General features: G+C 40.4%; 1 protein-coding gene across 5 annotated transcripts in view; it reads right to left on the bottom strand.

Annotated features, from left to right (window-relative positions):
- The window catches only part of DPP6 (dipeptidyl peptidase like 6), a 565,175-nt gene that overhangs the window by 81,966 nt on the left and 469,496 nt on the right, over positions 1-13,713 (bottom strand). For all 5 annotated transcript variants that reach the window (XM_061474523.1, XM_061474525.1, XM_061474522.1 and 2 more), the window contains exon 8: positions 7,218-7,338. In XM_061474523.1, coding sequence (XP_061330507.1) covers positions 7,218-7,338 — 121 coding nt within the window. The remainder of the gene's footprint in view (positions 1-7,217; positions 7,339-13,713) is intronic.

Raw genomic sequence — 13,713 nt, 5'->3', positions numbered from 1 at the left:
TTAACAGTGACACTCTTTTTTTCTTTTTTCTTGGAATAACATCAGTTTAAGATAAGTTTAAGATAACATCAGTTTAAGATATTTCCTTTGCAAGACCCTCTCATTCAGCACCATAGTGCAGATCCAGAGCACCACTATTAGCTTCCATGGAGTTATTTCAGACTTCAGCTAAGCATGGCATAGGTCAAAATCTATGCAATATTTAAAGTGCTAGTATACTAATTAGTTATTAAAAATACCAGCATAATCAGAAAATGGGGACACAGATTTCTGATAGAATATTTTACCCAAGGCTACTGTAATGGATTTGGTGCAGAGAAATAGAACTCATGTACAAGCAGAAAACCATAATAGCTCTGTTACGCAACTTTAAATATGCCACTTTTTGGAAATACTTCATTTGGTGATACAGTATCTATTTTCAGATGCCTACCAGGGCTTCAGGGCAAACACAAACAACTTCACTTGCTGGATACCTCTTAAGAGAACTGGCAGCTGCTGGCTGACCAGTGAGATCAGGATGGACACTGGCTTCCTTCCACGGCCCCAAGGAGACCACTGACCACAGTAAATAGTATTGTGTTTTCCTTCCAAAAGCCTGAATGACGGTGATCCAAAAATCAGAGGATGGCAGGTGCTAGGTTTGGCTTGAAGCCCCCTTCCAAACAACCTTCTGCAGAAAGGGAAGGTTAAAGACCGGGTAGGAGCTGGCAAGGTTTATCACGGTGCGGTGCCGCATTTTGAAGCCAGTCCAGATAACAGCGCATTTTAAAGTTCTCAGGAGCTTGCTGATTTCTAGGCAGGCATTCATAATGTGCATTGTAAATGGTTCAATTTTCCCTGACCTTAGCCAACTGAGAAGGGCCAGCAGCCTCTTTGTGGTGATGCAACCCATAATGCAGGCTTCCTTATGACAGAGGAGCCGTGACCAAAGCAAGAAGGTGAGGGAACTTGTACCAAGCCTTTCATGACATGATCTGGTGAAATTTAAGGCTCTTGTCTTCTGCTTTAACATAAAAAAGGCAAAACAATGTCACATCTAGCTCACCATCCTTGCAACAAAATTATGTGCAGTGGAAATTATGTACAGTGGAAATTCCCACTTCAAACGCTTGGCTGAGACCAAGAGCTGCTCTTCATTCTTACTTTGCCTGCAATTGAAATGGCCAGATTTTATGCACATTTGAGATAAATGAGGAGGCAAATAAAGGTGCACCAAAAAATAGTCACCTATATTTTCAACAAACAGCTAAATAATGGCTAAATGGGAATTGTACGGCCCTGAATGGTCAATACTGAATGATGCCCAATATGCAAAACAGAGGAAAGCTTTCTGTTTTTATATGGTGACAATGTCACTGAAGCACCACACTAGCTTTGCTACCTCACCTAAACAAGACGAGAAATAAGGGAACATATTCTACACTGCTTCCATAACATCACTGAATAACATCAGCATGTACTTGAGGACAAACCGGTGATTTTTAGTCTTGGGGTGCATCTGATGTTGTTTCCCAGTTCCAACTGTTTCCCTTAGCCCCATTTACCCCATAGCAGATGTGTAGAACTGCCCATTCACCTATGTCCATGAAATATCTTCTTTGTGACTAAAAATACCGAAGTTCTTAAAAACAAATTAAAATCTGTATTCACTGTCCCAGTGACTCTTCACATATCTTGTCAAAGAGGCTTCATTTATAGTCCCATCAGAGCTGTACCCTTTTAAAGTCTGGAGCCCTGGCTTTAGCATTCTTTCAGCAAGAGATTTATTTATCTGGTGTATCTTAAAAAATTCCATGATGACTCAGTCTAATTCTTCATATCATCCTCCCCTACCAGGTCTTGAAGCTACTAATTACTGGGAAAGGTTAGCCTTACACTGTGAAATATTAGGATATCTCATCTCCTTCTCTGGTAACAGAACAGGAATTTTAGGATTTACTTGTTTTCAGCCTCATTATGAATGTCTTTTTTCAAATTTGGGTATAATTCAACCATCAAAGTTCCTGTTTCTAAGCATAAGTTCAGCATTCTCATACCATGAAAAATGATGTATAGAGACAAATTAGGCAAGGCACTGCTCCGGCAGACTTATCTAGCATTTTCCCAGTATTATTACCACTTCCAGAGTCCCAGGATTAATACTTCTGAAGTTAAGAAATATACCTACTTCACTTACTTCAAATACTATAAGCATCAAAGATACTGCTCAAAATAATTGCTACTTGATTTGGCAGCTGCTACCAGGCACTGTACTTCTGAGACCAGCCATACATGCTCTAAATACACCCTCTGATTTTTGTGAGATGTTGATTAAATTATGGAAAAGATTTTTCTTTATTACTGTGTTCTCTTTCCTCTCTTTATAAAGCCTAGAAAAGGAACAGAAACACTATTAGCATGAATCAGCCCGTAGGTTTGGACGTGTAGTTCCCATAAGCTCAGAATGAGAGTTTCGGGAAAATGTATGTGAGGGGGAATTTGGAGCCTTTAGTAGATCTTGCAGCAAAAAATTCTGCAGTTTCATTGTCTTAATGATGATGACATCCTGGCTTCTCCCACCAGGTGTCACTGCGAAGTCACATAAGAGGATCTCTTAGTGATAACATAAGGCACAGGCAGAATGAAGATGCATAAGGCATACGAATCATCACTGAAAAAAGTCTTTTCTCACTGCTCCTCTTGCTCCCCAGCCAAAAATAAAGCACAGAAACACCGCTGTACATTAAGTTCAACAGAGCAGAATGTAAATTTTAAATGATGGATGCATACAGCTTATATTGCATAAGAGTTTTCAAAGTGTGCCATGTGAGCTAGGGTTGGTGCTTAGTTGCCAATGTGATTCTCTCTGACGTGAGCATGAGAAGATGTCCAGATGTGACATTACAACCACAGTGTCAGGACTAAGTCTGGAATGGGAGTGCTCACTTTGAGATGATCTTCAAAGACTTCCAGGAGAAGCCCTTTTCACTGCTCTGGTAGTGATATGAGATGAAGGAGTAACTCACATACAACTCTTCCTTTTGGAACCAAAGTCCCTAAAACCCCAAACCCCTGCAGACCAAGTTGCAAAATAGCTTCTAAGAGACTATTCTTCCATCTGAGGACACATGCAGAAAACCACAAGGAAAACCCTCAGCTTTGGGTTTTGGGATAGACTCATCTATAGGTGAAAATTCTTCCTTCCCCTCCCACCTGTGACAGGAGCACACACCAGCGTGCCCTATCCCACATCCACATGGTTTCCAAGTGTACAATTAGCAGCAGACCGCAACTCCAGAAGCTGTTCACCTTTATCTGTGAACACAGATTTGCCTTTAACAGTGCAGCCTAGAAAAGGTCCCTGTCCTGCTCAGCAAAGCCAAGTAAAGGGACCCAGAATTACCCTTCTGGGGTGCCCCTGGTCTAGCAGCAGCATGCCAGCACAGAGGGATATGCTCCTGCCCCATTCCCCAGGATTCAGCATCACACAGTTCCAAACTCAATGTGCTTCCAAACTGCAACACGGGGACACCATAACCTTGTCTTTGTTACTAAGCAGGATCACACAGGTGACCTCTGGCAGAGCGCCTTGTCACCCTTTCTCACAACACCTGAGCACTCTCCAAGTGCTTGGTAACACATTAAGATACTTTAATTACACCACGACGGAAAACATTTCTTTTGAAGAGTGCTCTAACAAATTGTTTAAATGAAATGAATTTTATCTGCACTTTACTTTTAAAAACGTACATTATTTTTGTTAAAGTCCTATATATGTAATGTCCATATGCATGCTCTTATCCTAGCGCTTTGGAAGTATAAAGTACTTTGTGCTATAACACCACTTGTTTTAAAATTATCTTTAAGACTCATTGTTGCTATAACATATTCTCAAACCAATAGCAATCATGTATCAAACTGAAATATAAAACATTCTTTGGTAGTGCTATGCATTTAAATGCTTAGCTGGTTTCAGCTTCAGAACTTTAAACTCTCTTTTATAGGATATCACTCCATTTTAGTATAAGCATCTATCAGGCACAGCTCTGAAAATATAAAGTCAGACTATGAAAACATTGTCAGTACTTATTTTAGTAATAAACCCCATGTTTAATCTATGCTTCCATGCTACAGTAATCTATGTATCAACCTATAACCTTCCAGCTAAATGCACTAAGTAGATTAAGCTCTGATTGATCTGCAGTGTTTTTCTCTATATTATCAAAAGTCTACAGATCAGCATAAATACCTTGAAGAATTTTTTCCCCTTTGGCAGATTTACAAAAGCAGAGCTTAACTTGAATTGAAATGAGCTTCTGCATTTTTCCAGGGCAAAAAGCCTGTCAAATCTCCTCTAGATCTGCTCTACTTCCAGACTTAGTAAAAACCTGTGATTAATAGTACAGTACATCTATTCTGTCGTGACAAAAAGCACGACAGAAGAAAAGTGATTCCCTCTGGGTCTACCATTCGTACGAAGTGTCAGGAGTTACCCCAACAGTGGCACTGCTGGAACTGTCATCTGCATAATGTGCTGTGGAAACAGCTCTTGGAAAAGGGGTGTGTGTGTGTGTGTGTGTGTGTGTGTGTGTGCGTGTGGATTTTTGTGGATGTGCTCTTGCTGATTATGGTAAAAGACCTTAAAAATTTGCTTCCTCAATTCAAAACACCAAGTTGTTTTTCGTGGGGTTTTATGTGGCGTGTTTAAGGGAAGCAAGAAGCAGGTTGTGAGCTGTCACAGTAACCCAGCAGGTGCTGTGGGGAGGGCTCAGCTGCCACTGCTGGAGGTGGTGAACTTCAGCAACAAAAAGAGCATGCAAGGGAAGAGGAGCGCGCTGAACTCTCTGTGATCCTGTCTCAGCGTTTGTCACAGCTCCTTTGCAGACTATCTGCTGGAGATGGCTGCACAGATGGAATGAGATTTCTACATATGCTCAGCATCCATCCCGGGAGCTCGCTGAGATGGCAGCAGTGCAAACAAACATCGGTCTGGGCATCCCACCCAGCTCCATTAGGGAGATGGAAAAAACACATCTACAAATGCCTGTGGCAATGAGGGAAGAGGGAAAATAGCCCTGAGGTAGTAAATTTCAATTTTTGTCCAGATTTCAAGCAACTCTGGTCTGGTAAATTTGGATTTAAAATGTTCCGTTTATCCCACTGAAGAGGAGCCATCCATGAAAAGGAGCAAATTTGGAAAAAGAAAGGTGCCAGTAACAGTGTGCTGGCAGAGCACCCCAGCTGCTGCTATGGTAAAACTTCAGCCTCATTGACAATGATACCTGAATTCCCATAGCCTCTGCTAGGGAGGTATCATCCACCTCCCAGTGGTGGGAGAAATTCCAGTTTCTTCTGGGATCCTGCTCCATCCATCCATGCATGCAGAGACCTGACATTTGAACATTGCAGATCCATCTGATCCCATGGCATCACAGCTTGTTCAAGCATCTGCCATGAGTCTTCAGTCCTGACTCTGGTCCCAGGTTTACCTCCATCAGGACTGCACAAGTTGACATGGTGCAAGAGAAGCAGCTTGTATCACACAGTCTAGCTCTATTTGATCATACATTCATTCCTTTTCCCAGTACATTAACATAAAGTTATCAAGGAAGTTCATTATAGAGGACAAACCTGAAAGTCAATGTCAGCCAAGAAATTGCCTGAGCAATCCCGTAATTGAATAAAAGTATGTGTCAGCAAAACAAGTGTCATCACAGCCTTGCTGGCATGCTTGGATTTCACTGGCTTGACAAACGCCTCTCAGCACGGTGCTGTGTACAAGGCTCTACAAGAAGAGCTCATGTACTAAATGATGTTAATCAGCAAAATACAGATACTTATACGCACATTTGACCTACAAACAGCCCTGCCCACAACTTTAGCAATGAAATCAATAAATAATGAAAAATAAAAGAAAATAAGCATCTTGTAACTTCTTAGCCACTCCTCTGGTTACTTCTGGGCTTCACAAAGAGGACATTTACCTGCAAATATTCTGTGGTACAGGTTAAACACATTTAAATATCAAAAGTAATCTAAGCCACTATCAGATTTTTCTGCTGATGTGTTTGATGAGTTTGTACAATGATTTATGGGACCAGCTTAACTTGGAGGGGCAAGAAAAACAATTTAATTTCACTCTCTCATTTTTGAGTCCAACAGCCCCAGCTTAGCTGTGATACAGAGTAACTTAAGCAGTGATTAATATTTTTACACCAATTAATGGTGAACAGAATTTTGCAAACTATTCTGTTCCATTAAGCCTCAAGGAAACTGGGAGCAGCCCATAGGACACAGTTAATAGATGTATCTGGACACTTCTTTCTATAGAGAGAAGAAAAGTTTTGGACAGTTCTGGCACCTACAGGAGAAAGTGTGACTTTAGAGGGAAACTGTGACAGGAAAGAGACAGTGACAGGTCCCAAAACCAGGATCCTTGTGAAAAGGAACTGCTGGCAACATTAGCCAGCAACAGAGAGAGGCATGCATGTTGTGCACACATTATGTAATTATAGACATATATAAAAAACTTTAATTCTGATAAAATACTAGCTTAAAAGGCTGTAACATCCCCAAAAGAACTGGGGATTGATGAGATCCTTTCCTAAGATAGTGAGCAGGTGAGATTATTTTGCAAGCAACTGCTCACAGACACCTAAATGGCCATTTGCCAGCTGAAAGGACCAAAGTAAAGCAGTGCTCCAGGGGTGACCCTCTACCCCAATAGGCCAATTTTCAATAGAAAGAAGCCAATTACTGTGAGGACCTGCCTGCTTTTAGAAAAATTTTAGGTAGCAAGATCTGGGCAGCCTCCAGAGCTCACCTGGTGCTCTGGAAAACAACTGATCATGTAAAATTGTTTCTCCGGTCTTCCTTTAAAATAAAACCCCTTTCCCTGCCCAGTTCTGTCCTTTTCTGTGATTTGAAATCATGGCACATCTATGAATGATTGCAGGTGCCATTAAATAATGAAGCAGCTCTGTTCATTAAAGCCTGGTGATTTATTACCTTTGGACTAAAGGGAAGAAAAAACAGCCTGAAAACAGAATTCTTACATCATTTCACATTATTTCCAGTCCAGCACTTCAGACAACTGTTAGAATAGCAGATTTTCAGCTCTGTGGTCCACCAGTCACCAGAAATATAATTCCGAAGGTCTAATTCCAGCCAGTTCTGTAAATCTAGAGTGTGACTTAAACTCATAACTAACTGCTGCCCTAAATGTCATGTCCTACCTTCGTACAGCCAGTCGCTGAGCCCATTGAAAATAACACCTTCCTTTCCTGTGGAGACCACTCGGATGGCTTGTTTCCCCACATGGGCACAGTAATAGATGTTATTCTCAAAGATAAATATCTGATTTGAAGGGAAAAAGAAAAAAGAACAACATTAAACAGTGGCTCCATTATAAAGTCTTGCATTTCGCTTTTACAATAATCGGCAGTACAAAATCACATATCACAGTTTTATAGTACCTTTTGTCAAAAAAGGATTTCCACAGTTTGCTTCCAATGCCTAATCTATCTATTAGCTAATAGAAAAATGCTAATTCACAACAAACTGAAGCCCTGGTCCTTTGATACCAGCCTTACTTTTCCTCACTCCTGTCTTCATTTCAGAAATTGAGCAGTTCAGTTAGAGGGCATGAAATGAAGAATGCCATGGCTTGGGATTTTGAAAAAGTGGTCTGGGACACAGTAGCAGTTTTCAGAACTGATGTTGATGCTATGCCGTGACTGATTTGGCTACTGGAAATGGCTCCTTGCTTGTTTCCAGCTCCTGCTTCCTTAAAACACGGCTGTGTGGATTCCAGTTTTTAATGCAGATCCAACAGGAAAATGTGTGCATTGAATAGGGGGCAGCCTACGTGGCTGCAGCATGCGAGCCAACAAAGCACGAGGTTGATGTTTTGGCTGGGGAGCAAGTGCACATGCTACAAGGACCCAAAGGGGTGTGCCCCAGTCCCCAGGTTACCCTCCTATGGGAACCAGGGTGGATGGAAAAAAGGCACCCTTGTGTTCTCACCTCCCTGCCAGTATGGATGCAGCTGCCATAACCTCCAGCCTGCCTTTGGAAACCTCTCTCCTTCTGTTGCAAAAATCTAGTGGATTCAGGTTGATGAAAGATTACACAATCAAAATGTCATGGGACCTTGCTGCTCCTCGGGAGGACAAAGGCAGACCCACACAGAGGATCACCATCAGGTACCTAAGTCTGCCTCTGCAAACACCTGCTCACACACCTGGTGCTGTCTGTGGGAAAGCAATTCCATCTTTGAGAAGAATTTATAAACATAAAATTCTTATCAATCATAAAAAATTCAATTCAAGCTTGCCAGGAAAGGTGCCTAAGACAAGACTCCCAAATAAGCCTCCTTTTTTTTTAACTTATTTCATGTGAGTCATTAGATCCCCTTGTGACCAGCTGCCAACTGGATCTAACTCCATTCACTATCACTCTTCGGGATTGGCTCTCCAGACAGAATTTTCACCCAGTGAAGTGTACCTTTGTCTAAGCTGTGAGCAGCCAGTTTCCCCAGGAGAATGCTGTGGGCAATGGTGTCAAAGGCTTTACTAAAGTCTAGGTAGACAACATCCACAGCTTTTCCCGCATCCACTAAGCAGGTCACCTTGTCATAGAAGGAGATCAGGTTAGTCAAGCAGGACCTGCCTTTCATAAGCCCATGCTGTCCGGGCCTGATCACCTGATTGTTCAGTACATGCGGTGTGAGGGCACGCAAGATGATCTGCTCCATAACCACCCCCAGGTCAGACTAGTGCCCTGGGTCCTCCTGGCCCTTCCTGTAGATGGGCATCACACTTGCTAACTTCCAGTTAACTGTGACCTCTCCAGTGAGCCAGGACTGCTGATAAACGATTGAAAGTGGATCAGCAAATGCGTCCGCCAGCTCCCTCAGTAACGTTGGGTGGATCACATCCAGGAACAAGAGACTTGCGTGTGACCATTATGGGGGCTTCATTCTGCTCCCTATCCCTGCCTTTGAAATATTTTTAAACTTCATTCAGATTGCAGACATGTACTGAACAGGGTATAAGAAAGCCATTTAGACTGAAAGACAAACTGTTAATGTAATTTAGAAGACATTTTCAGATGGGTTTCTATACACCTGACGATACTGGAATAAATGTTAGGTATTTTAACCACAATAGTAGAATGTGATTTCTCATGTTACATTCATGAAAAGACAGAACTGGGAACAATATTTGCTTTCAGCTTCTGTTTCATATCCTATGTGTTTCACCTAAAGATGAGCTGGAAAGATTCCAGAAGAAAGTATAGATCCTAATTTAATTTCAGCAGCAGTTACAGCAAGTTTGCCTAAAGGTAAAAAGTATGACTGAAACTGTAGCTTGTTTTTGTCCTTTTAAACTAAGAAAAGCTGCATCCAATTAATTTTTTGAAAGTAAAAAAATGTTGTGGAAAATACTACATTCCCTTTTCTACCTTGATTTTTAATAAGCAGAAGAGCCAGATGAGGGATGCTAAGTAATGAATTTTATGTGTTAGCTAGTCTGCATACAGGAGGGTTGCTTAAATGTACATAAATATCAGGAAGACTAAGCAGAATAAGGTACTTTGCACCCAAATAAATCCAAATCTCTGTGCTCAAGAGCTAAACGAGCTGGGGACACTTGGGTGGGGGCTTTTCTACAACAGGCACGCAGTCGAGTTATTCAAACAATACAACCCTTCCCTTGCCCAGATTCTCCCAGCAAACAAAGGTTTTACAATATTTTGTACTGTATTAAATCTTAACTGAAATTACAGGAAAAATAAAGAAAGTGGATTGACAACCTGTTCCTGCCCTTTGCTCTGTAAAGCATTGTAATGTTTTCTGTCATCACTGTTTTGTCTTTCAAAGCTTCATGGCACTAATCAGGCTGCATGAGGTATCCAGTAGCTGCGATGGAAAAATAATATAGTGCTCTGACTTCAAACTGTCTCCGATATCATTCAGAGCCAAACTGCAGCACCTCACAGAGAATATAAAATAATCCTCCTAACTACAGTGCCTTCTACCCTAAAAATGTCAACCATAATCAAGATAAAAGATAACTGAAGCGGCCCAAGGAAGATTTCTGTGTAATGTATCTTATAAATTAGGAAAAAGCTTTTGAACTTCCGTTATTCATCAAAATGAAATGTCTTTGGATTACCTCATATTCTGGGTTAGAAATCTATTAGTATTACAAAATACCTATATAATACTTTTTTACTCTTTTGGTTCTGTGATATCAAAGCAATGCTTTGTATTAAATGATTACAACCCTCTCTGCTAATTAGAGGATAAGAAATTTTAGTAAAGAAAAACAAAAATATGTACGGATATCACTTACACATTATTTTATACTTGCTTTACATAACAGTTTTAGAGTAATATAGAATGGCAACAGAATGGGTCAAGCTCAATGGCTCATGCCTCTCTGTACAGGAGACAAAGACCAGACCCAAATTTTCTGGTGTCTTTTCTTTTGATGTGCCTATTTGAGCAAGAATTTGCCCCCGACATTCTTGCAATATATATGACTTTTATCATGGACAGCACATGTAGTCTAACGCTGCACACACCTAATGGTATGGACAGTAAACCTGTGCTGTGTCGGGAATATATCCCCATGTTGAATACCGTGTTTATCTGCATCATGACAGCCCAGAGGAAAGAGAAGATATTCTGAAAAAGTAAGAACAGAAACATCCATACTTAGACTAAAGAAACTGAAATCACTAACTCTATAGAATAAACAAAGAAGACATAATAATGGAAAGGATGAAGAAGAAAGGAAAAGCAGGCTTCCCCCTTTCTATTTCTCCAAAACAACAGGGAAACCAATGAAACCTAGAAGAAAGTGGTTTACACGTGGATAAAAACCGTTTTTCTGATCAAATTAGAAGTAATGCATGGAACTGCTACCCACTGGATGTAACAGAAGACAAGAACTTCATTCTCTTCCTGATGGGTATTAGGATATATGCTCAAAAGATGAAGTACTCAACAAAGATAACTGGAACATCCAGGAGGACTAAGAAGAAGGTGGTCTGGAGGTTTTGTTCTGGATTTGTTTATTTTGATGCATTCACTTAACCCCAGAACAATAAAAATCATTGGGGATTTTGCTGTTCACTTTATGTAGCTCAGGATGTCACCTGAAACTTTCAGCATAAGATATAACGTCATTAGCCTCTGTATCAATACACCACGAACTCATGTAAGCTGGGAAGAAATATCTGCCCATTTGCAACTTGTATTACTACTGATTATGTCAAACTATTTGACATCCTTGTGTGACACAACTAATATTGGAGGAAAAATACTAGACTGATTGGGCCACAAACCTGTGACAGTAGGAGATCAAAGATCAAATATTCATCCAGTAAAATAAATTTGCACAGTAAGGTAAATGTTCAAACTAATAACAAAATAAAATTTAATCCACTTAAAACATAGAAGAGCCTTAACAACACTGACTGACTTAAGGAGGAGTCATTTAAAATGTTTTTGCAAATGCTTTAAGGGCTTCTGAAGTAATGTTCTCTACCAAAGTGAACCAGAGTGGTATTGAGTAATTATGCTGCAGTAATTAAAATACTGGTACTTTTAAATGGATTAATTTATTCACCTTTTCAGGAATCTAATGAAAATAATCTCTTTAAGACCACTGCAAAAGTCACAGTGACCAACTATTCTGAGCAGATTAATACTCAACCCGACTTCCTTCCAGCCAAAGAGGTGAGTGAAGCTCCTGTTTCTTCACAGACCAAGAGAAAATAAAATCATACGCATTAATCTGCATTTTTACTGCTTCTATTTATTTTCCAACTGTAGAGTGGCAGTCTAAGTTTATGTTCTCTTTACCCCATCACCTCTAACATGTATAGCTTGTCGACTGAATGAGCGATATCACTCAAATTTATCATCTCCAAGCATAAAGTTAATGCCTGGATGCTTATTACTTTAAATTATTACCACATTGTAGAAGTCTGAATGTTTCCCTCACATTAGAAGGCAGCCCTCCACACTGCAAGGCGAGCCCACAGGATTTAATTGTGAGAGAGTAGTCAATATGGAAAGGTTGGCCACTTAACATGAACAGTTTGGTCAAGAAGAACTGGCCTTCATGTATAGACAAGCACAAAGTCTTGCCTTCATGCTGTTTTAAATTCCAAATCAGTCTAAACTTCCTTCAAGACTGAAAAAAACCAGCCACAAAATGGAAGACTCAGTGAGTGCAAGGATATAAATACAAATCAACATGCTACTCTCTCCTCATCCAACACAATGTACTTCATTGTTTTCTGTTTTAAAATATTAAAGCCTTCTCCCCATGTAGAAACCTGCTCTTTTACTGGCAAACCAGTTCACCTGAGGGCACATTCTGCAGAATAAATAACAGATTCATTTTATAATTCTGTGCATCTCCCAAAAATGCTTGTACAGAATCAGTAAAAAATATCTGTGTAAAGGTAATTATCCATGGACTACACTGTTGTAGATGTTGAACAAATGCACAGAAAGGGCACTTCCTGCCCCAACAGCATATCATTTTAATAGAAAAGTACTTCTGTTCACATTCTACATGTGAAAAAATGAGAGACAGGGACACCAAAGACAAGACTTAGCTGCCCAAACATAGGCATTTAGAGCCACTTTAAGCCCCTTCATGCATCTAAAACACCTAGCAGATATGACAGATGACATATGGGAAACCTCTGCTCTCACAGAGTAGCATCTAGAGATCACATACTTTTAACGCTATTTAGCTGAGGTACTCTAGGAACCTACGTTTAAATAGGTAAATCCTATTTATTTTAAATGTTGCACAGGAAGACTGGCAAAACCATGGGTCCAACTTGGGTAGCTTGAGCTCTATTCCAAACCATCAACCATAAAATCACTCTTACTGTAATTATTTTACATCAGGTAGATTATTGTAAGCTTGTGAAGACTGTGAGAGAACAGATCCAACATGTGCATCGCCCTGCCATGAAGTGCATGTCTATAACTGTCTGTTTATTGGGAGAGTGATGGTCAGCTTCAACATGATACACTTGAACTCATACTTCTTTTTTCAAAGTCAGACCTATGGCTACTGCAAAATCCCTTTTACTTAATGATAAAGTTCCTGTATGTATCTTGCTCTGTACATCTGCCGTTGTACATTGTCAGCATTGGTGGGATTCAGTACTGTGTAGGACTTCGTGGGCTTTTGTAGATGGCATGATCTAGTCTGCCTTAGACAGATGCCAAGTAGAGCCAGCAGAGAGATGCTGGTACCAATGAAGACATAAAGGAGAATAAAATCTGCCTCACTTCAGGGATTATTCTACAGCAGCTTTTATGGTGTGCTGGGTGCTCCCAAGTCCATACAAAGTCAATCAATGCAATTTGTATAAGTTAGATATCTACCACTTTGACTGAGTACAAATACCCAACATCAAGATGCCTTCATCCCCTCAAGCTGTGGACCATTAACTCTGGGACTAATGACAGCACAAACATGAATTTAAATTAGACTATCAGTAGATTAATATGGGAATAAAAAAAACCAAACAAAACCAAAAAGCACAGTAAAAAGATGAAATCAATCCGGGAGAAGAGACCATCCTCCCTCCCAGCACTACTGATAAGCCAGACTCTGGCTTCCTTGCACATATGCTTTAAAGTCTTCGAAAGCCCTCTCCTGCTGCTGCAGGATGGCACAGACTCAAAAG

Source organism: Pezoporus flaviventris, unplaced genomic scaffold, assembly GCF_033815535.1.
Source record: "Pezoporus flaviventris isolate CSIRO_AGI_PZ_B2104156 unplaced genomic scaffold, CSIRO_AGI_Pfla_v1 ptg000079l, whole genome shotgun sequence".
Classification (NCBI taxonomy): Eukaryota; Metazoa; Chordata; class Aves; order Psittaciformes; family Psittacidae; genus Pezoporus; species Pezoporus flaviventris.
This window is presented reverse-complemented; position numbering and strand designations above follow the sequence as displayed.